General features: G+C 48.1%; 8 protein-coding genes across 8 annotated transcripts; all 8 read left to right on the top strand.

Annotated features, from left to right (window-relative positions):
- The first annotated feature begins 1,543 nt into the window (after positions 1-1,543).
- On the top strand, positions 1,544-1,911 carry BDV27DRAFT_125664 (uncharacterized protein). The gene has a single exon (XM_032066384.1). The coding sequence runs from the start codon at positions 1,598-1,600 to the stop codon at positions 1,808-1,810; it is 213 nt and encodes a 70-aa protein (XP_031929275.1). The 5' UTR covers positions 1,544-1,597; the 3' UTR covers positions 1,811-1,911.
- A 639-nt stretch (positions 1,912-2,550) lies between these two features.
- BDV27DRAFT_125663 (peroxidase) lies at positions 2,551-4,113 on the top strand. Its single transcript, XM_032066383.1, has 2 exons — positions 2,551-3,090; positions 3,151-4,113. Exons 1-2 carry the CDS (start codon positions 2,746-2,748, stop codon positions 3,892-3,894), a joined length of 1,089 nt encoding a protein of 362 aa, XP_031929274.1. The 5' UTR covers positions 2,551-2,745; the 3' UTR covers positions 3,895-4,113.
- Positions 4,114-4,285: 172 nt separating this feature from the next.
- Positions 4,286-5,351, top strand: BDV27DRAFT_125662 (diphthamide biosynthesis protein 4). The gene has a single exon (XM_032066382.1). It carries the CDS (start codon positions 4,395-4,397, stop codon positions 4,944-4,946), a length of 552 nt encoding a protein of 183 aa, XP_031929273.1. The 5' UTR covers positions 4,286-4,394; the 3' UTR covers positions 4,947-5,351.
- A 189-nt stretch (positions 5,352-5,540) lies between these two features.
- Positions 5,541-6,870, top strand: BDV27DRAFT_125661 (thioredoxin-like protein 1). The gene is made up of 3 exons (XM_032066381.1): positions 5,541-5,713; positions 5,815-5,962; positions 6,039-6,870. Exons 1-3 carry the CDS (start codon positions 5,635-5,637, stop codon positions 6,796-6,798), a joined length of 987 nt encoding a protein of 328 aa, XP_031929272.1. The 5' UTR covers positions 5,541-5,634; the 3' UTR covers positions 6,799-6,870.
- Positions 6,871-14,916: 8,046 nt separating this feature from the next.
- On the top strand, positions 14,917-15,576 carry BDV27DRAFT_125657 (uncharacterized protein). The gene has a single exon (XM_032066380.1). The coding sequence runs from the start codon at positions 14,970-14,972 to the stop codon at positions 15,138-15,140; it is 171 nt and encodes a 56-aa protein (XP_031929271.1). The 5' UTR covers positions 14,917-14,969; the 3' UTR covers positions 15,141-15,576.
- Positions 15,577-16,711: 1,135 nt separating this feature from the next.
- Positions 16,712-18,682, top strand: sebA (putative C2H2 transcription factor (Seb1); the record flags this gene model as incomplete). The annotated part of the gene is made up of 2 exons (XM_032075498.1): positions 16,712-17,282; positions 17,340-18,682. The coding sequence occupies 2 exons, from the start codon at positions 16,712-16,714 to the stop codon at positions 18,593-18,595; spliced, it is 1,827 nt and encodes a 608-aa protein (XP_031929270.1). The 3' UTR covers positions 18,596-18,682.
- Positions 18,683-20,555: 1,873 nt separating this feature from the next.
- On the top strand, positions 20,556-22,030 carry BDV27DRAFT_125655 (uncharacterized protein). Its single transcript, XM_032066379.1, has one exon. The coding sequence runs from the start codon at positions 20,565-20,567 to the stop codon at positions 21,933-21,935; it is 1,371 nt and encodes a 456-aa protein (XP_031929269.1). The 5' UTR covers positions 20,556-20,564; the 3' UTR covers positions 21,936-22,030.
- Positions 22,031-22,550: 520 nt separating this feature from the next.
- Positions 22,551-25,234, top strand: BDV27DRAFT_156160 (putative phosphatidate cytidylyltransferase; the record flags this gene model as incomplete). Its single annotated transcript, XM_032072276.1, has 2 exons — positions 22,551-23,112; positions 23,175-25,234. The coding sequence occupies 2 exons, from the start codon at positions 22,551-22,553 to the stop codon at positions 25,232-25,234; spliced, it is 2,622 nt and encodes an 873-aa protein (XP_031929268.1).
- Between the last annotated feature and the right edge of the window lie 1,038 nt (positions 25,235-26,272).

The following is a 26,272-nucleotide window of genomic DNA, read 5'->3' as shown; positions in this document are numbered from 1 at the left end:
ATGATAGAGAAATCATATATAAATAGCTCAACTGGAAGGGTATTCTATCTTGCACGGAGCGGGTTGCGTAGAGAATTGAGCTAACAATGTATATAGAATCATCATATAGCTTTCACTGCAGCATACGTGAGCACATAAATACCAATTAGAGAACAGCAACGTTACCCAACCCTAGACAATGCTGGGCTTGCAGAAGGCAACTCTTAGGCCTATTTCACTATATGATACGCTGCAGTACTTATCAAAACAAAGCCTAATCTGTCCTTCTTGTCAACAACATCCACTGGGCCGGAAATTAGTTGCATGGGGATATCTCAATACTGTTTGTTGGTATCAACTTAATCCGAAAGATGAGCATATTTGGAAGTATGAAAAATTAAGGAAGGCGTTGGTTATGTTTCTCTTAGTATAATGCTGTGTCGTCCGGTCCAAAATTATCTCATTCGTAAACGTCCCCAATTACACAGATCCACTCAGTCGTCCATAAACAACCGATAAAACATAGTTCACATCACATTGTCCGCAACGTCATGTACGTTTTCATCGCAATCCCATCACTAGGACATAACATGTTAGGGATAGAGTGTGTAAGGCACGACCTTAGCGCCATCTGGTGTTTTGGTCGAATGGTATTAAGATAGCACTACGTCTATTATTTCAAAAGCTCCCTAAAGCTTTCCATAACTGGCATTTCAACCAGGACAACATTTTCTCATAGATGTTAGTAGTGAAATCTAACATTGCGGTTTCGCGGCATCATGATCTTTCGATCCCCCAACTGGTACGGAGAAACCAACATCATGATTGATGACAGCAACGGAGACATAGCAGTGTCTACGTGTGCAGACACCAGCGCGTAGCCCAATCTTGAGATCCAGCAATGATCTAAATCGTTTCCAGTAGACAGGCGAAATCCATCAATACGTCTCTGCCAGCCACTCAGCCTTTGCAGCGGAAACCTTACGAGCAATCAATGCCCAGTAGTATCATACTATGCAAGACCATAACTCAACCATGGTCGTCATGGTGTCCAAGACATCCTGTAGAGAATTCCAGACCCCGGCCACCAGCCAGGGCACAGATGACTCTACGAAAATCAATCCCCAATTCCAATACCCGCAGTCCAAGACCATAGGCTGTTCTACGCAACTAAATTACACATTACAGGTCGTCAGTAAAGGATGTATGAGCAACTGATGGCTCCGGCCACCATCGCACGTACCCAAAGGGACGTACGGTAGAAGAGCCTTAAGCTGCCCACTTCAATCTGGTTCGCCAATATGACCCACGATCCTGTGGGTGGACCAGTATGTAGGTTGATTATGCGATCGTTTACATTAGATTACTCTAATGCAAGGTAAAAGTGTGAAGAAGAAAAAGAAAAAGAAAAAGAAGACGGCCGGTAACTTAAAAAAGTTTTCTTATATAGGGAGACTAACGGCGGAAGCGAGTCAGTCACGTGATCGTTTCTTCGTCCACTGCAGTATTTCTTCCGAATAATTCTCGGGGAAACATCTTCTCTTTCTCATCCTAACATCGGACCAGCGCATGGTGCTTCTATGTTTGAGCACCATAATCTGGCCTGATCAAGGTTTAAATGCATTCGACGATCGACAGACAATTCGTAGAACTTATCGAACAAACCACACAGTGCGCGTCTAGCCTTTTCAATGGCGAAGAGGCATACTTATTTTTTTCGTTCGTTCAGTGGGAGATCAAAACCAAACAGCTTTTAGCAGGGCTGCGTCTACTCCACCCTGGTGTTCGCTTTGATCGAACGGCAGGACTATTTTTACGACGGACATCATGAATTAATTGTATTCAATATTTGGTTAAGAAGCTATGTCGGGTATTTCTGTAGTTAGACGGTTACGTAGGAAGCTGGAGAATGAGGATTTGCAGTGGAATTCCGTACTGCAGATTCATCGATATGAGGAATCTGATGCCCCTTACAGAATGTGGTATCATGTGATACGACCGAGGGCAGCGATTGCTTCGAAGACCTTGTTGTGTTAGTAATTGGATGCGAGGGTCTGGAATGAAATTCAATAATCCTCGGTTACTAAGACGGAGTGGGTCATTTCTACCAAACAGCGCGTCGCAATTATTAATGAAAGACGGCGATGATGTGGAGCCGACCTGGATATCGGGTTGATGTTGATCGTGAAGATGTCGCAGCCTTTCAACCAAAGGACATTGTTATGTTTGCTGAATGAGAATCGAAAGAATAATCATGATGCTGTGAAGGTGCTGTGATAGAATCCGAATGATGAAGAATTGATACAGAGCCATGGATCCGAATTGTCTTGCGACGGCGGTCCAAGCAATAGCTAATTCGCAATCGAGCATCCCCCTCAGACTAACAAACCCAAAGCAGCTGGAAAACGCGGAGAATTGGAGACGGAACCTTTGCTGCCTTTGCTGACTCAAGAACTATGGTCTAGACGGAAAGCTTCCAAACCCTCTGATTGGTGCGTATCGCCAGTTTCGATGACCTTCGGACTCTGGAAAGCCATTCGGAAAAGTACCTATTAGTAGTATCCCTGCGTTCTCCTCCTCCTCCTCCTCCTCCTCCTCCTCCTCCTCCTTCTTCTTCTTCTCCTCCTTTCAACTCGCTCATTCATTCCTTTCATTTCTTCATCTTCCTTCTTCTCGACTTCCATCTACCGTAGTGGTTTCCCTTGTTGATCCATCTCCATCCCCTTTGTATCAGTTAATCACACCTCCTTAAAACAAACCTTCACAATGGCCTCAGCTGCTAGAACCGCTTCCCGGGCCTTCCTCCGCTCGACTCCTTCCGTCAGACCTGCTGTCCGCAGCACTCGTTTCGCTCTTCCCACTCAGGCTTTCCGTGCTTCGGCCCGTCGTGGTTACGCTTCGGAGGCTGGTGAGGCCAAGTCCAGCAACACTTTCCTCTGGGCTGGTCTCGCTGTTGCCGGTGGTGCCGGTGCATACTTCTACCTGCAGGGCGGTGATTCCGTCAGCTCCAAGAACTTCGTCCCCACCAAGGAGGACTACCAGAAGGTGTACGACGAGATTGCTCGTCGCCTCGCCGATGAGACCGATTATGACGACGGCAGCTATGGACCGGTAAGCCTTTCATAAATTCAATTCGAATAAGGTATTGGAACTAACCTGTGATTTCTATAGGTCCTCGTCCGTCTGGCATGGCACGCAAGTGGTACCTATGACAAGGAGACTGGTACCGGAGGTAGCAACGGTGCTACCATGAGATTCGCTCCTGAGTCCGACCACGGCGCCAACGCTGGTCTCAAGACCGCCAGAGACTTCCTGGAGCCTGTCAAGGCCAAGTTCCCCTGGATCACCTACTCCGATCTTTGGACCCTGGCTGGTTCCTGCGCCATCCAGGAGCTGGGTGGCCCTACCATCCCCTGGAGACCCGGCCGCCAGGACAAGGACGTCGCTGCCTGCACCCCCGACGGCCGTCTGCCTGACGCCGCCAAGGACCACCAGCACGTCCGTGACATCTTCTACCGCATGGGATTCAACGACCAGGAGATCGTGGCTCTGATCGGTGCCCACGCCCTCGGTCGTGCCCACCCTGACCGCTCCGGTTTCGACGGTCCCTGGAACTTCAGCCCTACTGTTTTCACCAACGAGTTCTTCCGTCTGCTGATCGATGAGAAGTGGCAGCCCAGAAAGTGGAACGGCCCTGCCCAGTTCACCGATAAGACCACCGGAACTCTGATGATGCTTCCTGCCGACATGGCCTTCGTCAAGGACAAGGCATTCAAGAAGCACGTTGAGCGCTACGCCCGCGACAGCGATGCCTTCTTCAAGGACTTCACTGATGTCTACGTCAAGCTCCTCGAGCTCGGCGTTCCCTTCGAGAGCAAGCCCGAGGATCGCTTTGTCTTCAAGGCCTCTCAGTAAGCGGTTTTGATGCCCTGATGTCGCATGCTTTGGGTTGGATTTGATTACAGCGCACTGTTCCTTTTTTCTGTTTTGATATCCGGCGTGTCATTTTAGATACTAGCCATCAGAGATGGTGTCTTCATATTACTTTGCCATGTATATGTGGAGGATATCCACCAGGCAATTGGAAGTTTGGTAGAAAAGATTAACTCTTAAATCAAACGCCTTACCGTCAAACTTTTATCCAAGCCGAAATGCCAGAATCGGTACTTCGCGTATCACTGTAGAAAGATAGTATATGGAGCGTAGCATTTGCAAATTGGTAGAAAGCGTGGTACATTGTTGGACGCAAGTGGCGGCGGTGACAAGCCGACATCGCGGAAAGTCTTGCACTTCAAATTCCGCAACCGCCCATCTAACCCAGTTGACTGGACATACACTCATTTGGGCTCTCTATACAAACAAACTACAGGGAAAAATCTACTCAAATGAAATAAACAACCTCAAAAAGAAACAAAATGACCCGCTCAAACGCAGTCACACCCGACTACTACGAAATCCTCAACATCCAAACCACAGGAAACGCCGCCCAAGTCTCCAAACAACAACTCAAACTCGCCTACCATAAAGCCCTCCTAAAACACCATCCAGACAAAGCCTCCTCCGTCGCAAACAGCGCCGACCTCCCCCGGTCCAACCACGACCTGTCGCGCGACAGCAAAGCCTACACAATCGACGAGATAACAACAGCCTACAAAACTCTCACCGACCCGCAGCTCCGCGCAGAATATGATCGTGCTTTGCGACTAGACCGGGCGAAGATTGTTGAGCGTGAGAAAACGGGTGCCGTATTCCATACTGGGCTGGAGGTGGTTGATCTCGAGGACCTGGCTTGTGAGGAAGAAGGCGATTCGGCTTTCTGGTACAGGGGCTGTCGGTGTGGTGATGAGAAGGGGTTCTTGGTGTCGGAGGAGGATCTGGAGAGGGAGGCTGAACATGGAGAGATTGTTATTGGGTGTCGGGGGTGCAGTTTATGGATGAAGATTTTGTTTGCGGTTGAGGATGGTTGAATGGTGCATCGGACTGAGGAGATTTAGACTTGAGTCGTGGCTTGCACTTTGCCATGTGCCATTCCAAAATATGGTCGCTTCGGCGCCGTGATGCAATACCGACCGTACCTTGAGTCGCGGGATGCTTTGAGGCTTGTCTCATGCAGAAACGCCCAGGGAATAGGGCGAAGCAGTCCCGTTAACGACATCAGAGTTGAACGACTTAAGGTTGATAGATCGCTGAGCTGGAAGTGCTGTCTCCGAGATGATCTGAGAGAGAAGGGGGAGGAAATGTTCATTTACAGTGTGCATGATATCAGCATACTGAGAGGCATCCTTAGTGCAATTGTAGTATATTGCACCATGTACAGTGTGTGGTGCCAGATATAAATCATTGAGGCTTTTATTTTATTATATATATATACATATATATATATAAGATCGCCACGCCAATACATAAATCTGTCTCATAACGAACAACGCTCTGTAACTTGAGAGTTCTATATAATACTATAAAAACCAGGAAGAACCTAGCATTTATCTGAACCACGCTACACCGTTTGTGTAGTAAAATTTACGTGTAGCGTGTTGGTTGCTTATAAGCCTTCTACCCGGCAAAACTGCTGAGGGGCTATGACATATAGGTTGACCGAATCCTCCGCCCCCTCTTCGTCGTTGTTCCTCTTCCACTCCCCATTCAACCACCACAATGTCGAGCCCCGTTCATATCTCCTCTAAGGAGCAGTTCAGCACCCTGCTGACGAAGTCTCGCTTTGTTGTCGCGGACTGTAAGCTTCAATCATCCCGACCCCTCGTTCCCCTTGCGTCACCCCGCCTCAGCTTCGAGACCACCTTACAACATGTCACAGCTGCTAACTGATAATCACAGTCTACGCAGACTGGTGCGGACCATGCAACGCCATCGCCCCTGCTTACGAGCAGCTGGCAGCACAGCTGTCACGCCCGAACCGAATCACCTTCACTAAGATCAACGTCGATCACCAACAGGACCTTGCTAAGGCCTACGGAGTTACAGCGTACTTTCCACCACCCCCCCCCCCCCTCCTCTTCTCCAACACCTACAACCCGTACTAACACCTACAAACCATACAGCATGCCGACCTTCATCGTCTTCGAGCGCGGCCGTCCAACCTCCACCGTCAAAGGCGCCGACCCCAAGAAGCTGTCTGACGTGGTCCGCAAACTCGCATCCGAGGCCAGCAAACCTGACGAGGGCGGCGAGGGCTCATCAGGTAGCTCTGACACAGACTGGACCGGACTGGCCGCTCCAAAAGGCTACGCCGACATCACGGACCAGTACGACCCCAAGGGCCTGGAGCTGCTGAACCGAGATAGCGAGTTCGGCACGGTGAAGACACTCTTCGAGACCTCAAAGCCGTCGGCGCTGAACAACGGCAAGGGAAAGGCTAAGGATTGGGTCGAGAGCGATACCGATGAACAGCTTATGCTCTTTGTTCCGTTCCAGTCGACGCTCAAGGTGCATTCGTTGCAGATTACTTCGTTGCCTCCTAGTGATGGTGACGATGATGATGATGAGGTTCCCATGCGTCCCCAGACGATCCATCTCTACACGAACCGCTCGCATGTCCTGGGCTTCGACGAAGCGGATGGTATCGATCCTGTGCAGACGGTGACTATCCAGCCTGAGGATTGGGATAAGAAGACCGGAACGGCCAAGATTGATTTGCGGTTTGTCAAGTTCCAACGGGTTACATCGCTGGTTATGTTCTTTGTGGATGGCGATGGCGACAGCGACAAGCTGCGCGTGGACCGTATCCGTATCTTTGGCGAGGCAGGTGAGAAGAGAGAGATGGGTAAGTTGGAGAAGATTGGTGATGAGCCTGGCGAATAAGCGATAGACTGGACATTACAAGAATACCTTAGACGGATTACGATTCTACAAGAAGCAATATTGAACTGAAAATCTACATTCTTTCTAAGCTAACTACTATTGATAACCTAGTAGATCCCCCTCCAAGTACTTGGCGTTGCCAAGTTTCTTGATGGGAGAAGTCTAAGTAAAAAAGTGATGTCCGATCCCAAACCAAATGGTCTCATCCTTAGAAATTCAGAAAGACCAATAAAGTAGAACCAGCGTGCAATTTTCATTTCTCTGTGACGCAACTGACACTTGGTCACATCATGGGGGAAATATGATGTCCAAGCAACACGGGTGAAATAGTAGTTGCGTCGCCGCACGAAGAAAGAAAAGAAAAAAAATCCTCAAAGAATCGCAGCATCGCGAGATATTTATCTTGTGGTTTTTCGGAACCGGACTTACTTTCCCAATTCATTGTAGACTATTTAGCCGAGTCAAAATTAGGTAATGTGAATGATTACATAAGATGTTGATATGAAAATTTTTCTTTCGGGCTTTTTTCTCTCTTCTTCTTCTTTTTCTATAAAACAAATAAGGCTTATGATGAGACAATTGGATGTTAAATATATGATAGGAAGAGACTGATTCCTGCTGGGAATGTGATCTCAAACTCCATCCACTGAGGCCTTTTTGTCTTACTTTTCCTTTTGCTTGGGTTTCTTTGTTGGCTGCTGCTGGGGCACTTTGTCCTACCTTGATGCTTTTGAGGACCTTGGACTTGGCGGTGGAAGGTTTACATTCTGATAAAGACATTTGTGTGGTGTCTGGTAGTTTAGCGAATAGCAAGTAATATATACCTGAATAGTTATGTATATCAATATTTCGAAGGATGTGTGCCAGTTGCCGATCAAGTCTCCATTGTTCCTGCAATTGCGTCAGCGTTTGAACTCTCTATCGCGATAAATTGCTTGCACAAATGTCGTCATTTGCGCCGGTCTCCGACCACGGTTCTCCCCGATTCAGATAGACAGGGGGGGGGACCTTGGTCGTGCACAACCTGTAGAAACAAGACTCGCTAACGCGGGAACCTGAGCGCTGTTCCTCCCGGTACCGACCAATGCTTCATCTTTTTTTATCTGTTGATCCATAATTGATTAGTTGACCCGAGCAACCACCAGTGAACCACGGGCCGAGTATGTCGCGGGCAAGATCTGAACCGATCGTTTCCTCGTATCGGATCTGGTTATCCCCAGTCAGCTGAATCCTGTCCGCCACAGGTGTTTCATATGTGTCCACTGTCACCACTGGTACTGCGAATCGCAGATTGAGGCTCTCCAACAGAGAGGACGGAGATCGGAGATGCGAGAGAAAAAATTATCAAATTCATCGCCCCCCTTGGGAGCAATGGTGCATATCTCCTCAGTATGGTTGCATTGGACCCACGAGATGCACCACGGGAAGGTCTCACCGTGAGACGCAGCGATCAGTCGGGCCCTTCCTTCCATAGGTAAATCTGGTGATAGTGTGTGGAGAAATAGTGCCTCTGGAGTAAAATTCTATCCAGATAGAGTTTCAGTCTATTGTCGGCGCTATTTTCGTTCAACACCCCCCGCCGACCAAAGCTTCCAACACTGTCCTCCGTACAGAGTAAGAGGGCCTCTTTAGCGATGTCGGACTTGGGATAGTACCACTTTTCATTCATGGTTCGGTGGTTCCAATGATCCCCCCCCCCCAATCGTTGTACTCCGGGAGTAGAGAGATATTGAAGTTGCTTTTCCAGGGTCTTTCATTCCATGACCAATTTTAGTAGTAGTGGCAAGTGGCAATATTTTTGAGGCCTTGGAAAACTCTGACCTGAGCTGAGGGTCAGATAAGGGAAATCGTGCATGAAGATCTCTGAGATTATTGTGTTCTCCGCATCTTCCAAATAGACCGAAAGTCAACATGAAATTGGCTCATTCCAAATGGAAGGGTTCAAGACTATTTGGAAGCCTGTCACTCTCTTCAATGATCAATAGTGAGAGTTTTTCCAAAAGTCTGGGACTCGGTGGATAACCGAAAACCTTCGTTCTCGTGAATTCACCGAATAGTGACACCTCCTTCCTGTCTAAGATAAGCACTGGGGGAAGAGAACCTTGGTCACCTTTTGTAAGGTGCAATCATGATCAGCATAGTTGAGCCCACGTTTCTCTTTTTTCCTTTCTCCAAATTCCAGCGGCCCGCATATACCATACGTGGACTAGACTCGGACTCTGCAACCAATCTTCTCGCTTGAAGCAGGCCAGGTTCTCCAGATTCAGGAACCGGAATGCTTGGTCCGGTAGAAAGAGTTTCCCCTCCCACAATCACATTATTCGTCCACGATCTTCCAATACGGAGTAGCGTTGTGCGGTACTCCGCAGTAGAACCGCTGATAGCGAGTCATGATGCCATAGAATTACACAATTGGTTAGAATATCATCCCAAACCAAATGGTGTATCACGCACGTGCTGCTCTGGCAGCCCTTCTGCAGTCCCCATTGCCTAGGTTAAATGGTTCAATATGTTTGACTTTTGCCGCTGGTGATCGACACCGCTAGTTGTGTCCTCCTGCTGCAAAGCTCCAGGAACGGAACTCAAATCTGTGCGCCACGGGCCTCTTTTTGCTCTATTCTTTCAATTTTTGACAGTGGGAGTTATTGTCCTAGCTCAAATGCCGGGATATCGCCCCCCAGCGGCACTAGGTCTAGGAGGATTTGGAAGCCAATGGAAGTCGGCAAATGTACACCGCAGGTTCCAGGAATGAATCCAACAAGCATTTCGCCGGACCAGGACATCCACTAACTAGTACTATGCATGCAGCTACATCTCGGGTCGAGAAGTGGACACGGTGTACTGTATAGGTCCCCGCAAAACCACTTGTAGCTCATCGGTTATCGGGTTCAATTCTGATCCCGGGCTTATAGCGATGGAAATTCTTGGCAAATATCCATTACCCAAAAGGAAATGAGGGATTTCACATTCGATATTGACTGTGTGGAGTATTGTCACTATTGTGAGATGTGTGGTAACGTGAGCGTTAGTAAACCTAATAGAAAGTTTTAACCAAAGTGTTAAAAAAAAAAACTATTTGACAATAAGTCTCGTATCGAGGAAAAAGAATACCAAATGGAACCTTCTTCGAATGTCTTGGCATTATGACGACGAGGGACCCTCCTCGTGTGGTTAACTTTATGATGGTTTCAAAAAAAAAAAAAAAAAAAAACGTCATTTGGAATTCCGAACCAACAGCTTCAAATAGATAGTATTTCGTACTCCGTTAGTAGTGGTGGTTCCTATACGTAGATAGTTAGGTACCTCCATTGTCGAGGGGATACTAACTAAGCGACTAGTACGCCACTTGGTGAGAGAAACAAAGATGATTGGAGGATTAACGGACGCGTAGTCTGTTTCAGATGTCGAGCTTCCAACTTCCGACGAAAGTCTGACCACAGAACTGGGTACCTTTTCCGAGCGGATGGGTTGGAGACCTCGAATATTTCCGGAAACTGACCTAATTGACGGTCTTTCCCGACCGAGAAGGTACCTTGCTAGCCATGCCCCCACAGGCTAATATATGTGTGGCTTTTGGACTAAGATAGTAGATCGTTTACGTAGAACAAAGACTGGGAGCCTGGAAGTAAGTCTACTTTGGAGTAAGACATTTTTGTGTGAAGGAAACAAAATCGTTAGGGCAAGTCTAATGACCATTCCATAATTTGGTATTTCCGTATTAAGGCGTTCCAACAATGCTTCCATAATGATCAACATAATTAATCGTGCCATCAGTTGATAAACAACCAGAGATTCCAAATCAGCTAATGGCCTTCCTCTTTGAGAAGTACTCCTAGTCCACCTTCAACCGTTGCATGATACGCTTCACTTTCCTAAGTAATTCATTCTACTAGTGATCCACAACTCCTACGAGTGGGTGCTTGTACAATCTTATGATAATGAGTGATGCCTACACTATGTATACTATTTCCCCCACGGTACTCTAGCCAACCGAGTTCCGGTCAATGTCATACATACTAAATTTGGTACCGAACTACCGTTGAGTGAGTCGTTTAAATCGATGACCTTTTCGGATGTTGCGGCCATGATGAAGAAAGAGCCTAAGGCAGCGGTACACGGATGCTCATAGGTCTTGCTGATTCGCCGGGGGAAGCCGCACCTTCCCGTGGTTTTCAGCACGGTCGCTCTGCCTCTCAATGCCTAATCAGGGCCGCTTCCAATGTCCACACTAGGACCCTACCACCCGCGGATGCGCGCCATACTCCGTCTTGAATCCACAAGTGTCAACGTCGCAAAGAGACGCTGTTCCGTTGGCTTGGACCTCCGTTCATCTTAAACCAGTAAAGAGCTGTTCGGTGGCAGACCGAGGATACGCCATGAGGCGAGACAACGGTCGAGACTATTTGATTTTAGTTGACAGTTTAGTATCATGATATGCTGTTAGTGTGGAGTCGAAATAGACCTGTCATTGAGTGGCCAGACTCCGACGCTCTCGAAGGTCACCCAAACTGCTTCTAAAATGATAATCTGAATTGATATGTGTGCGACGGATTAACAATGATGAAGAATCATGATCGTCAACGGCGAGCTCACTCTAGCTCGTACACACCGTACTTTGTGGGGTTGAGCCAAGTTGAGTAGCAATTTTCTTACCTGTCAGATTGAGAGTATGATCAGAGCCGTTGATTTTCTCTCAAAAAGATTTTTATTTTTTTTTATTTTTTTTTTCTCTCTATGATGACCCTGTTTTTGCTTTTTCTTCCCTTTCTTTGTGCTCAGTAAATAGATCACAAAAGTAATTTCTTGGTCTGTTGTCTGTGCTACAACGGTTTCTGCGGTGGCGTATCTCTTTTTGGTGGCGAGACAGGGGTTCACTGCAAAAAGCCCTCGAGGGCTGATGGTCATCTTCTGCTTACGTCGTCAAGTCCGTCGGATGTTACAACAGTCGTGATTGACATTTGTTGATTAACTTTCCGGCCTTCAAAGTACTCTCTGTAATTACTCTTCGGCCTCTGTTATGGAGCAACGTGGAGTGTAGTGGCAAGTACTAACAAGAGTAGTGGTGGTTTAACGTTCTTTCGTTGCCTTCTCGAAGGTCGCCAATTTCCTTCCATGCATGATTTAAAATTACATTGACGGAGACTCTAACCGGAGTCGGTATAACAACAACTCGTCTAGATGGGGCTTTCAAAATTAATGAATATCTCACTGGGTTCTTAGGGTGCTCTAGACGACCTGCTACTGTACGGACGTTAGTAGCATCGTATACTATATACTAAACATGCGGATATGTTTTTATCGCGCAGTCCCCTTAAGGGTTTAGTGACCTTGCGGCAGTCTCCGTTCCCAAACATCGGAATATCAGGGGACTCCTTAACACCGACCCCCCTCCCCCTGTCATCCAATCGCTCACCCTGGGCAAAAAGGATAAAAGTGGTGCCGGGGTAGAGGGGATTACAACCAATCACGAATAGATTCTATCTTTAGATGGAACCAATAGTGGCCCGGAAAAACCCTCGCTCCCCCCGAATTTTATCAAATAGATAAAGAAATAAATTGAATGGCCGCATGGCGAGACGAAGTATCACACGAAGTTTTTCGGGAAAGAAAGTCCCGAAGAGAAGGGCTTGGGTGTTACCGTGGCAAGTAATTTAGCTTTTTACCAGACGGTGGTTTGTTGTTACACGGCGGTCTCGCTCTTGGAGCTTGCGTGTTTTCCCTGGCTAAAAAAGCTTTGATCTAATTCGGGCTCTTGGCTTGCATTTGACAGCTCTGACCTTGTCCCTTGCTTGTGGCGCAGCCTGTCAGTGTTATCTGTAAATCTGGTTCATCGCGTTTGTTTCGGATTTCGTGGACCAATTTCTTGCTTGGTTTTTTTTTTTTTTTTTTTTAGCGTTTGGTACTTTGCATGAAGAGTAAGTAAGGATTGTGGTCATCGTATGTAGGTGTCTGCATATGTTATGTAAGATGTGACTCGGACAAACAGGCCAAAGATTCCTTGTACCTGGGGGGTTTTACCGATACAAGTCTAAAGTGACCAGGATGAGCATCGACAGCCAACCATTGTACTCTTTCTCTCAAAAATAATTCTATTTTGACAGTTCGGATGGTGTAACCTGAGTTGATGGCAACATCCAAGCGTCACCTTTGATTCCGATTCAAGCAAGGGTTGGATCGTTTTAGTAGATTCTGAGTCGCGCCAGGGCTGCAGGCTGCATTCTCCGCACTTGTTCCTGCAGTAGGCTTAGGTAAAGCTGATCGATCATGTATCCAGTAGCCGTTGAACAGGTCGAATGGCAAATGTGAGCAGCTCTTTGTTATGAATCTTTTTTAAGGTTATAGTGCTTTGCACTATGGGTTGGTGGCCCAACTCTCAATTTTAAGACGAGGTGAGGTCCAATGGTACTGGGATCCAGTACCCCGGTTGAATTATTCTGTTCCGCACATGACATGTAAGATAGAGGGCTCAATATGACTACGTGCCTTATGCAGGTAAGTATCTTATGATAAGTTGCCTAACTGGATCGTCCTATGTAAGCGAAGTCAAAGCGTTTCGTTCCTCGGCACCAGTAGGAGAACTTCGTTTTGGAGAGACTACGCCATAGAAAGTGTTGTTTGAAGACAGTAGGGCAACATGACCACAACTTGACTAAGTTCATATTGTCCGTCGATACGCTCTAATGTAAGGTACGAGTTGTACACCACCATGCCACTATTAGATACCCAGTGGGGCCTAGTCGAGACCGTTTCGCCATTCGTTGATTGAACATAGTATGTCTACTCGAAGTTTGCTACTACGTAGATGAAAAGCCAGGACTAGTATGTTGGTGACGTGATTGGAAAACGTTCCAATATCATCGCGGGCGACCCAAACTTCTTTTTGCGACCGATATTCGGATTGACACTATTCCGTCATTTGACTATCAAATACAACATCTTCTTTACCCGCCCACGCAGATCTTAACTGGACGAGAAAGGCAAAAAAAAAAAAAAAAAAAAAAAGCAAAGTGATGTTCATCATTCCTTTCTTTTTTCAAACATCGTTTCGTCTTGGGGTCGAATCCCCAAATGGCGGACGGGACGATGCTCAGCGGGGCCGGCTAGCCTAGCCGGCGAGTCAATCCTCTCATTCACGCGCAGACTTCATTGGCCCTCAATGCAGCTTCGGTGTACCCAGTCTTGCAGCCAACTTTCGCAGTGGAAGAAATGTCACCCATTATCTGGCCTATCAGTGACTCTCAGCCCATGGGATGGCGAGGTCGGATGTTCTTTACCCATTTTTTCCCTTTTCTTCCTGGTGAGGTCCCACCACCCTACTACTACTTTCCTCTCCTGTGAGGCCGCCGCCCCACTCCAATTTACTTTTGCTAATGGCCACTGGCTCGATTTTGGACTCGCACTCCCATGTTTGTGGGACAGTGAAGCCGCTGATAAGCCAGATAGGCAAAGACTTGGGATGTAGGTCGGTTTCCCATTGGTAACGAGACTACCGATATGTATGGCACATCACCGTATCACTGTTCATCAATCACTGTCCGTCCCCAGACTCAAGATTATCATTGATTGATGGGAGGGAGATGCTGATGTCTTAGTTTAGGGGCCAACATTGTCTTGATCTTTGCGATCTGACTGGATTCAGAGAATCATGAACGTGACTTTTACTCTCGGGCAATCAAATGTTCATACTACTATTTCAGGAAGGGCAAATCATACTTCAGGTTTACTTTTCAGCCCAGGTCTCGGATAACAGTGGCAATTCACGCACGACACACACTGCACAATCAAGTGGTAGGACTGTATAGTAGGATTAGGGCACCAGTCTAAGGATAATTACCGATGATACCTAAATAATTTAATAGATTAGTATTATTATCCAATTTTAATAGGACGGAGGACCAACAACCTGTATTATATTATTACATGAGACTTCATACTTCTACACCATCAATCCATTGTCAATGCGGTATTTGACCACGAGTGAGGCTTTTCTTTTTCACTCCTCATCCCAATTTTTACTCCTTCCCTTTATTAATTGGTATAGAACAATCTCCGCATTTTTTTTTTTTTTTTTTTTTTACGAAGTACTATTACTAGAACTATCAAAGTGTGGTATACTAAGTTGGCAGGAACCAAAACTTCCCAAGGTAAGGTACCAAGTTGTATGTAATGAAATGGGGGTGGCCACTTTTTTTATTTTTCGTTTAATCTTTTATATTTTATTTTATTTTTTACTTTTTTGGAGAGTCCTCATATGGAGTCTTTATGAGGACCGCCAAGGTGGTCCACTCGTGCTCATGCGTCCCACATGCTTACGCCTTTTTTGGGTTCCCCGGCCGAGGTAGTGGTCCCATTCCCTGTTAGTCGCGCATTGGATTTGTCGGCTGTGTAGTTCGGATGAGATCCTACGCTACCCTTCCCCAATGGAGCAATGGCACAACATTTTAGGGTAGACTTAGTTTGTGACTAGCAAAATGTAGATGGTGGTTATGATGATGCGGCGGATGCTGCCACTGTTGACGATGAAGGAGTCCCACCTCCCGTCTTGTTGCTCCGCTGTTGGAGGAACTGAGATGTGCACCGGCGTCAATCTGTGTCTGCTTGTGTGCCGTCCTGCGTTTAGTTTTACGTGAGAGTTGTGTCTATAGGGCGGATGTCGGAGATGTTATAAAATAATACACAGCCCAAAAAAATAAAAATAAAAAAAATTTTAAAAAAAGGTATGAAGAATCAGGCAAGAAAAAAAAAGGCAAAATAAAGAAAACAAAACTGACAGAGAAGTTTCCCCTCAAAGTGTAAATTGGGAGTTGAGAAAACAATTGGGATTCATGAACAGAGTTATACCCATTGATCATTCGCACCATTCAGGCAAAGATTAACTGATAATCATAGAAAATCTGGCACCACCATGGAGAGTATCCTTGGAATTGATGGGCGGATGCACCGCGGCCATCCATTAGTGAGTTACTCCATTTATTATGATTTATTATTATTATTTTTTTTTTTGAAATTTAATTTTTTTGGGGGGGGGGGAGAGAAGAATAATGATTTTTTTTATTTCCATTTTATTTATTATAATAAAAAAAATATATAATTATAATTATAATTCAGGATATTATTAGGTATAATTACTAGTATTATACTACCTTCCCTCCCTCTTCCACGCCCCCCCTCCAAATAGACAAGACGGACTAAAACTAAAAAGTACGGCTCCAGTCCTACTAACTCTCACTACGCACGGCGCTACTAAGTCGTAGCACAAGCAGATCAGTCTCTCTTTTATCCACTGTCCATCCTTCTGACCGTCTCTCCCTCTTCCCTTTCCCATATCGGCCACTGTCTCTCGTTTCCCCGCGACTGTCCTTGCCCTTCAAATTAGTCCTCTTTATTTCTTTTTTCCCTTTTTAGACTTGTCTCGATTCTCTTTCCTTCCCTTCGTTATTTCTTATTTTTTGGCTTTGATCCCCATCCATCTCTCTCTTTTCTCTCTCTTTCTTTTACTTCATCATCTGTCTCCCGGTACCTTTGATCGTGATCGTCCCGAATCCAAAAAGGGTTGGCTCGTATCGACCAGAGGTTCCTGTCTTTCCTTCTATCAGATATAACTATACCGTACATTCACACCAGAAGACGTTGCATACTCGCAGTCTTATCTATAAAACCCTAATTCGGACTTGCACTCTTCTGCCTTCAGTCATTCATTCATCCAGAGCAACAAGAGACATCTTACATTCATTCAGCAACTACATTGCTCGACATCAATCTGGAACCAACATAGACTATACATACTTATAATAATACTCACAAGAGGTAAAGCAGTATTCGCTTGATCCTCAACACATTCATCATTGGTTCGTGGAAGGAATGTGCTATATCATGCAGGATGCCTATACTGATACCTCGTCTTCTAGTCGCAATGGACGCTACATACACGATGGCACCAACGGTGCAAGGACAACCATCATTTGCATACTACCCCACTGCTGATTCACAAAGACAACAATACACAAGTCACCCGGCTGAACCCCAGCCATACTATGGACATGTGCAAGCCTTCCCTCAGCAACACTGCCTACCGGAGCAACAACCGGTCTATAATGCTCAACCCATGATGAACATGCATCAGATGGCTACTACCAATGCCTTCCGGGGAGCAATGAACATGACTCCCATCGCCTCCCCTCAACCATCTCACCTGAAGCCCACAATCGTCGTCCAGCAGGGTTCCCCAGCCCTCATGCCTTTGGACACGAGGTTCGTCGGCGACTACTATAGCTTCCCTTCTACCCCTCCACTCTCCACCGCTGGAAGTTCCATCAGCAGCCCACCATCTAGCAGTGGCACACTGCACACCCCGATCAATGACTGCTTCTTCTCATTCGAAAAGGTGGAGGGTGTAAAGGAGGGTTGTGAAGGTGACGTCCATGCTGAGCTTCTGGCCAGTGCCGACTGGGCTCGGTCAGCAACTTCGCCTCCTATGACCCCTGGTATGTATTATTTTTTGTCATTTTCCATGAGTTGAGCAGAGTCTGACTTCGTCCTAGTTTTCATTAACCCCAATACTCTCACCCCCAGTCAGAGCTCAGACTTCCTGTCTGCCAATGGCTCTTGCCCCTCTCTTTCTCCTTCGCCTTCTCCTGTATCTTCCTTGTTTGCTCCGTCTCAGTCGGCTTTCCCTGTTGAGCAGGCTACCTCCGACTTCTGTGATCCTCGGCAGTTGACTGTCGAGTCTTCCGTCCACACATCTTCTCCCACCGAGTTGCCTCCTTTGCCCACTCTCTCCTGTGATGAGGAGGAACCCAAGGTGGTTCTGGGAAGCGAGGCTGTGACTTTGCCCGTTCATGAGAACCCATCTCCCGCTTACACTAGCTCCACCGAGGACCCCCTCGGTTCGTTGCCCACCTTTGACAGCTTTTCAGACCTTGATTCGGAGGACGAGTTTGTCAACCGCCTCGTTGACTTCCATCCCAGCGGTAACGCCTACTACATGGGTGAAAAGAGACAGCGTCTCAGCACATACTCCTTCGAGGACGAGGAGTTTCTGAGCGAGCACAGCTTGGAAGATTCTTCAGACGATCTGGATTTGGCCCAGTCTGGCCTTTCTTTCTTGGGATGCGCCGATTTCGCCCCGGTCCAGAGTGATGCCGGCGAGACCACGGATGAGATGAAGACAAAGAAGCGAAGCAACTCGCGCAAGTCTCTTAAGAGAGCAAACTCTGAGGATCAGGATGCTCTCAAGACGGCACAGGTGGCGGTCAACAGCCGGGCCAACAGTACCGAGGCTAACGCGGCTCAGCAGGCCACTGCTCCGTCCCGCGCAACCTCGGAAGCCAATGTATCCAGCTCTTCCGAGGCCCCACCTGTTCCTGTGTCGGTGAACCGCCGGGGTCGTAAGCAATCCCTGACGGATGACCCTTCCAAGACCTTCGTCTGCTCTCTCTGCTCTCGTCGTTTCCGTCGTCAGGAGCACCTGAAGCGTCACTACCGCTCTCTGCACACCCAGGACAAGCCCTTCGAGTGCAATGAGTGTGGTAAGAAGTTTTCTCGCAGTGACAACCTTGCGCAGCATGCCAGGACCCACGCCGGTGGTTCTATCGTAATGGGTGTCTTGGACACGAACAATGCATCTCAACGGTATGAGGAACGTGACGCGAGTGCTATGGGTGCCGTGCTCTATGAAGCTGCCAACGCTGCGGCAACCAAGTCGACGACTAGCGATTCATCCGAAGATGGTGTTTCTGACACACCCTCTATCGATCGTCGATCTGCTAAGAAGCGCAAGCGTGATGAACATGCTTAGTTGCTTCCATTGCCGTTTGCAACTTCACGACGCGATGTGACCAGGAGCTCCACCCCCCTTACTACTTAATACACACACTATCATAATTACTCCACCATTGCACTGGTTGGTCTGACTTTTGTCTTTGCGATTTTGGCGTCTGGGCATTTACATTGGCGGTGTCAGGTGGGAGGCTAAGGTGTCTGGCAAAAGGATATCCGTTTCTCACACAGGGGAAAAGAGAAACATAATACAACATATGGTCTTTGCAAAAGAAAGACTTTACATTGGGAGGCATTAGACCGGTTGTCTGGGCTGCAACGGATTCGGCGCACTGGGAGTCCACGGTTTGGACTAAACTTAGAGCGCATGACGACTTCTCGTTTTTGAGGCACAGGTGGTGATTTGGGATTTCTCTTTTTTTTTTTTTTTTTTTTCATCGCATTTCCTGGCAAAGATGTCTTTGCCTCGATCAACAGAATGGCTCAAGTCATTCTCCACTCTTCTTGTACCCATTTCCCTTTATTCTCTTCTCTTCGATCTACTTCTCGTTCATCTTGCATTCTGTGTCACTATTTCATGTAATATTTGATTTGACCTTGACCTGGGTTGCACCCTCACCACATCATTCCTGTGCTGGCCACATGTATAATTCAACTTGTTCCCCCCAATCATTGCCTCATACCCTTGTGCGCATCATCCTGTTTTCATTTTGTTTACATCCATAATATTCCCCCGTTGTTATTAATTCAAGCGCCCATTTGATCTGCGGCATAGCTAGTGATAATCAAAGATACATCAAAAAAGAAAAAAAAAGCCCTCTTGAATATGTAGTGTAGTAGTATTTGTACAAACCCATGGTTAGTTGGGTTGGCTTTCCGTGTCGGAACCAAGTCTTGACGACTCGCAGTGAAAATTAAGTTAAACGGGGCTCAATTCCAATCCCCAATGATTAACAACTAAAAAGCTCCAACCCCTGGTCTACATTAAACCGAACTATTACTAGTCTACATATCTCAAGCATCTAGACTCTAGCGCAAGCGCGGGGTCACCTAAAAACAGGGAAAGAAAAAAAAAAAAAAAGAAAACAAAAAAATACCCCTCCTCAAATGATAACATCAACCCCACCATGACCCCATCACCACAACCACAACAAGGCAAATGCCTAAACGTGATCGCCCTAATATCCGGAGGAAAAGACTCCCTCTATTCACTCCTACACTGCCTCCGTAACGGCCACAAAGTCATTGCCCTAGCAAATCTCCACCCCCCCCCGGTCCAAGATGCCCAAGAACCAGAAGAAGACATCGACAGCTTCATGTACCAAACCATTGGCCACGCCGTAATTCCCCTCTACGAGCAGGCCTTGGATATTCCGCTCTACCGCGCCCCCATTACCGGCGGCGCGGTCGACACAGCCCGCATCTACCGCAATGATGCTGCAGATCAGATGGCGGAGATTTCCTCACAGGAAGGAGAGGAAGACGAGACGGAGTCGCTCGTTCCGCTGCTGAAACGCGTGATGGAGCGTCATCCGGAGGCGAATGCCGTCTGTGCGGGGGCTATCTTGTCGACTTATCAACGGACTAGGATTGAGAATGTGGCGTTTCGGTTGGGATTGACGCCGTTGGCTTGGTTGTGGAATTATCCGGTGCTTCCGGCGCCGGTGGAACGGAAGGGAGTGGTTACGCAGGCTGGGTTGTTGGAGGATATGGCTGGGGTTGGGTGTGAGGCGAGGATTATCAAGGTTGCCTCTGGCGGGTTGGATGAGGGGTTTCTTTGGGGGGATGTGTCGAGTCGGGATGGGCTTGTGCGGAGGAGGATCGAGAGGGGTATGAGGAGGTTTGTGGTGGATGATTTGGGGGGTGCGGTTCTTGGGGAGGGGGGTGAGTATGAGAGTCTGGCGGTGGATGGGCCTGGGTTTCTTTGGAAGGGGAGGATTGAGATTGATGAGAGGGAGGTCTGTTCTGGGGAGGGGGGTGTTGGGTTTATGAGGCTTCGGGGGGCGAGGTGTGTGCCCAAGGATGGAGAGGATGGTGTTTCGCCGGGGGATGTGAGGCGGCCGGCGTTGTTGGATGAGAAGTTCTCTGGGGTTTTGGATGGAGTGGTTTCGGAGGTGGGGGATTTGGACGTCAAGTCCGTGGAAGAGTCTCAGCCTGTGTGGCGGCTTGGGGAGGTCGCTCAGTCGAAGAATGGCGGGACGTGGACTATCTCGAATGTTGCGGCGCCTGAGGCTGGTCCTGGTGCTGGAGAGCAGATGGAGGCGATTGCGCGGAAGATACAGCTTATTCTGGAGTCTACGGGTACGCAGACACCGGCTGATATTGTCTTTGCTACGGTTTTGATTCGCTCGATGGTTGATTTCCCATTGATGAACGATATTTACATTTCGCTTTTTAAGAAGCCGAACCCGCCTGCCAGAGCTACAGTGGCTTGTGGGGATGGTCTCCCCGAGGGCGTGAAGATAATGGTCTCGTTGGTCGTTGATTTGGGTCCCAGGGACCTGCGGCAGGGCCTTCATGTTCAGTCCCGGTCATACTGGGCCCCGGCTAATATTGGACCATATTCACAGGCTATGTCTATTCCGGTGCAATTAGAGCGGCTGGTGTACATTGCCGGTCAGATACCTTTGGAACCGGCGTCGATGGATATGGTCGTTGGCCCAGAGTCATGGCTTGAGAGTTACTCTTTGCGAGCGGTGCTGTCTTTACAGCATATGTGGAGAATTGGGGCAGCGATGCAGGTTGACTGGTGGCTGGGGGCAGTTGCGTATCTAACGGGAACAGACCATATTGGTACCAAAGCACAAATAGCATGGCGTCTGTGGGAGACGATGCATGCCCAGCAAATCGATTCAGACGAGTATGACGAAGAGCCGGCGTTGGATGCTTGGGACATTAAGTATGGAGGACGAGCTTATGACCAGCCCACGCTAGAGGCAGCTGCTTTGCCTAACATGTCTGTGGTGCAGTCGGACGTACTCGTTCCTCCATTCTTTGCTGTCCAGATTGCTGAGCTACCCCGGGGTAGCGATATCGAATGGCAAGGTTTGGGTTACCGGTGCAATGGTTTAAAAATGGCCGCGGAAGATTTGGATGTTGGTCGCAAGATCGACACCATCACGGATGGGGATCTGCGATATACAGGAATTGAGATTGACAAAGAATCCGGTACTGAACTGGAGTCGTGCCTGCAGCGCATTCTTGGAAAATACTCCACAGCGGGGGTTTCCCATGCAGCTCTCTACACAACACAGCCGCTGTCTGAAAAGACTTGGTTGGGTCAGGTCGTGCCTTGCACATCAGTATGGGGCCAGAAAGGGCGGCAATTGGTGGCAGGGATTATCCTACAGAACGCATAACCCCACGGACGCGTGGATCGAGTAGACAGAATTACTACCGCTGCATATTGCGTGACATAAGAACAAGGCTGATGCCCACGTTCAACCAGAAGGCCCGTGTGTAGTATTAGCATCAACCCTAATTGATTGGTCACAACGGGCTTGATAAATAGTGCTTAGACAATCAGGAGATAAAAGTGTCTGGCGATACTGGATCAGCTGTGGTACGCTGAGTCAGAATTGACTGGAACATGTTCCATTGAAGCATTACTGAATTTCATGAAATTTAGGACCAGCAAACCTGCCAGTGGAATAGAGCCTGAGGCCTAGATCTATGCAAATGATCTGGGTATAGCCCGTTGGACTTGCAATCCCGTGAGCGTAAAAGCATGTGATACGCAAAAAACCGCCTCCGTTTTCGTTGCCTCATTAAATAACAACCGATCCTTCACACGCCTCCCCCAGCAATACGCCTTTATACTCACTTGTATGCCCTGGATTGCCCGTTGGCACTGGTTTATGGAAAAATCTACTAACGTGGTATTCTCAGTTTAAAGTGTCCTCGTGTCTCCGCAACTGTCCCCTCAGATATGACGTACTCGCTCTAAAACTCTCCGATCAAGAGTCCATGGGGTCATGGCCGCTTCGCAGAACCATGAGGAGGAGAGATTACCTCTCCCTAATAATCTAATCCAATCCGATTCATTTCTCTCGGACAGTCTCCGAAATTCTTCCCGGTCGCCGCACCCCTACCATCGCAAGGGCTCCAAACGTCCCGAACCGCATTTGCTACCTACCGATGGCGGTGATCGACCAACTCCCAATTCATGGCCTAAAACGTCTAGTGATAGCGGTACCGAGGCAGATGATGAGAGTACAGGAGTTTTAAAAGGACTCCCGGCGCCCCCTCTTCGGCAGCGGAAAGGGCTGCGTTCGGGCTTCAGTGATGCCGCGGAACGTGATTCGTGGTTGCCGTTATTGCAACCGTGGCCCTCACTGGTACGGTCAACGTCCCGGAGCTCACGACAGAGCTCCAGTGAAGACACGGGAACTGGAAGGGTGGGATTACGAGGGAAGGCTGGAAAAAAGCGCATGGAGGTCTTGCGAAGGCTATTAGAGACCGGTCTGCTATTGTCCGTGGGGGCGGTTGTGCTGTCCCAGGAGAATACGAGGTTACTTGCATGGGCTTGGAGGAAAGGTACGTCTGATTGTCCTTGATATGATTGCGAAATTCATTGCTTACCTTTAATCACTTGGTAGAACTGCTTGCTCATGGCCTTCTTGTCACCGGCTTGTACGCGGTGTATCCGCTGAGGAGAAATGGACGCCTACGGTTTTCCGGATTACACACTTTTACCATCCCAAGCAGCTTCGATCCCGCACCCCTTCTTTACCCGATTTTGATACCCATTTACACCTCTTTATCCTTGGCGCACCGTAGCCCTGCGTTGGTACTGCCGAACATCATTCTCAGTCTCTCGTCTTTACCCGCCCCGGTCATTCCACTGCATGAGTGGATGCATGGTCACAGTGTCATCCATTGGTTGGTCACGTTGATACCCATTGTTGTCTCGGAGCACTTTTCAGCCGATCACACGATACCCAAACCTCTCACGCTTCGCGGCCTCAATTCTGAAGTTTTGACTCTTGTTTTTCCGTTGCATCAAGCATTGATACCCACTTTAGATTTCTTATTAACTACCAGTATCCTTCCGGCAGAGCTACAGCTTTTGACGAGTGCTCTTGTGAATCTCTTTTTGTTTGCGAGCTCCCCCCAGGCGGAGATCCTTAAGGCGCTATTGTGGTTGGGCGGCTTGTGCATTTTTATCTCTTGCCGACATGTTCTCCGTTGGGAGGTCGCTCTAGCTAGGATCCCTAGCTGGAAGTTTAGACGGTCGCCCAGTGGTTCTCAGTCACGAAAAAATCTCTTGTATGTTATCGACCATAAACTCTGCCAGAAACTGAGCCGAACGGGCTCCTCCGAAGATGCTTTGTCGGACAGTGAATCCGAGGCTCACATAGCGCCAATATCACGCAGAACAACGCACGAGTTCCGAGAGAAGACTCCAGCTAGAGAACTGGCCGACAAAGCCCCCCAAGAGAACGGCCGTCGGCATGCAGCACATCGAAGGCGACATACCATCTCCAGCGTGGATGAGGTTGCACATTCAGAGCGTATCAGGACCACTCCCAGTGGCCGACGGAAGCGATCGATGGCCCCGGGTCTGGCATCCTTTTTGTCACTGACGGTACCACAAGCACAAGTACGGAAATGGCTTTATGCCCTGTACGTATATTCGGTTGTGGCAATTATCATCATGGGCCCAGTGCGAAAGTATGTGGGCGAACGTGCACTGCATGGAGAGGAGCCCTTTGGGTGGGCTTTGAGCTACCTATTCGGAAATGTGTCCTGGTTCAGGTTCTGGGTGATCATGTGGAACCTGGAGTATTGGATCCCTCTTCCTCCTCGCTTGGACGGTGAAATGTGCTCTCTCGGCTGGATAGAGTGTCTACGACAAACTTCTTTCGGGCAAGCCAACACACGTCTTCTGATTGCTGCTCACTGTATTGCGGTGATTATGATGGGCCTAGGTGTGGTTTTCCAGTTGAGCTCCATCGTAGAAGTGGATACAAGACGCAAGGTTTTCCACGGCATGATGGTGTTGATGTTTCTTCCCACCATTTACATTGATCCTGCATTCTGTGCTCTCGCTCTCGCTCTAGTACTGTCTATATTTCTCCTCCTGGACCTTTTCCGAGCTTCCCAAATGCCGCCAATTTCTCGACCGTTGACTTATTTCCTGGCCCCCTACGTTGACGGCCGTGACCATCGGGGGCCTGTCATCATCTCTCACATCTTTCTTCTTATCGGATGCTCTATTCCACTCTGGCTTTCTTTGGCTGCCATGCCCCGGTCGGAAGATTACCCGTGGGGCGCATGGAACGTTCAGTCCCGGGATGTCAGTATGGTCAGCGGAGTAGTATGCGTCGGTCTTGGAGATGCAGCCGCGTCACTAGTGGGTCGTCGGTTTGGTCGGCGTAAGTGGTTCTGGGGTGGAGGCAAGTCCTTGGAGGGCAGTGTGGCATTTGCGGTGGCCGTGACCGGAGGTCTAGTTTTTGCCCGATTGTGGCTTGCCGGGGGCCAATGGGCTGTGCATGGGAACGATGGGCAGAATCAAATCTTCTGGCCTTGGACGGTGTGCAAAGCCATTCTAGCGGCTGCAGGCACCAGTGCGACCGAAGCGATCTTGACGGGGTGCAATGACAATGTCGTCGTACCGATTGTGCTGTGGCTGCTCGTCAGGGGACTTGGTCTGTGAGGACAGATAGATTACTACTGGGACATGCTTTCTGGATGAAACAGTCCCTGAGAAGCTTATCTGACATGGTTTTGACTTTCTAGATCAAGGAAACTGGGTAGGGGGATTTTGTATTGTATTTCATTCTTGTCCATGGTTTTCTGTCTTTTTTGACGTTTCCTTTTTCCCTCTCTACCATGTGTCGCAAGATTTAGAAGGAAATACTGAGCGGCGTAAATAGTCTGTGCCTTGATGAGTTGGAAAGAGATTCACATGACTAGGATCACGGGGAGATGATGATAATGTATGATTGGTTGAACCCCCTTAGGCAGCTTTCTACGATTCGTCAACGACGTTGCTGATCGCCTCTTTAGTGGACGCCAACGTATCTAACGCGTCTCCACTTTGGTCTTATCGATGATTCGGCAGATCAAATCTTCAGTCATTCAGTGGCAAACCGGGCGCTTGTGGACAGGAAGGCTATCATCAGATGAGTCATTCACTCCGGTGATGAAGAAGAAGATGATGAATAACCAGGAAGTTGCAGGTCATTGTGAAATGATGGACCACTAGGTCAACTTTGTAGAGCAGTGTAGATGTCATGAACAAGGTCGTCTGCTTAAGTTGTACGGAGGACTTGGCGGCAGTATTGAAGCGCTAACGTGATAAAATAACCTCCGGAATGATCCTGTGATCCTGTGATCTTCCGGCCTCAGGCCACTGCTGGATTAGGTTCCCATTTCTGAGACACCCTGGTTCTTCTATCTTCGTCATTCTTTCTGGATCTTCCATCATTTTACTGTACAGTCGCCTTCAGGAATCTGACCATTCTCCTCTCAGTCATCTCTGTCATTCCAGTAACTAACCTTGTTCCTGTTTTGGGTATTCATCTGGATTGGTTCCCGATTGTCTCCAAAAGCCATCGCCGCCCTTCTGACCGCCTTGCTTCCCACTGGTCCCCAATAGATCGTTATCGCATAACTACTAGTACTAGGGTAGTTTAGCAACTGGTACTTTTCCCCAAAGACGAGATCGTCAAACGTTCCTTGGGTCTACTGC

This window comes from Aspergillus caelatus, assembly GCF_009193585.1.
Source record: "Aspergillus caelatus strain CBS 763.97 unplaced genomic scaffold BDV27scaffold_55, whole genome shotgun sequence".
NCBI classification, from domain to species: Eukaryota; Fungi; Ascomycota; class Eurotiomycetes; order Eurotiales; family Aspergillaceae; genus Aspergillus; species Aspergillus caelatus.
Note: the sequence above shows the minus strand (reverse complement) of the source record. Positions and strands in the feature narration are given on the sequence as shown.

Excerpts from the sequence above, each read along its gene's own strand:
- BDV27DRAFT_125655 (XM_032066379.1), top strand. The coding sequence starts at position 20,565 with ATGAGGCTTCGGGGGGCGAGGTGTGTGCCCAAGGATGGAGAGGATGGT.
- BDV27DRAFT_125657 (XM_032066380.1), top strand. The coding sequence starts at position 14,970 with ATGGGGGTGGCCACTTTTTTTATTTTTCGTTTAATCTTTTATATTTTA.
- BDV27DRAFT_125664 (XM_032066384.1), top strand. The coding sequence starts at position 1,598 with ATGCATTCGACGATCGACAGACAATTCGTAGAACTTATCGAACAAACC.
- BDV27DRAFT_125661 (XM_032066381.1), top strand. The coding sequence starts at position 5,635 with ATGTCGAGCCCCGTTCATATCTCCTCTAAGGAGCAGTTCAGCACCCTG. Across the intron at positions 5,714-5,814 it reads TCGCTTTGTTGTCGCGGACT|TCTACGCAGACTGGTGCGGA; the intron begins GTAAGCTTCAAT and ends TGATAATCACAG. Across the intron at positions 5,963-6,038 it reads AAGGCCTACGGAGTTACAGC|CATGCCGACCTTCATCGTCT; the intron begins GTACTTTCCACC and ends CAAACCATACAG.
- BDV27DRAFT_125662 (XM_032066382.1), top strand. The coding sequence starts at position 4,395 with ATGACCCGCTCAAACGCAGTCACACCCGACTACTACGAAATCCTCAAC.
- BDV27DRAFT_125663 (XM_032066383.1), top strand. The coding sequence starts at position 2,746 with ATGGCCTCAGCTGCTAGAACCGCTTCCCGGGCCTTCCTCCGCTCGACT. Across the intron at positions 3,091-3,150 it reads ACGACGGCAGCTATGGACCG|GTCCTCGTCCGTCTGGCATG; the intron begins GTAAGCCTTTCA and ends TGATTTCTATAG.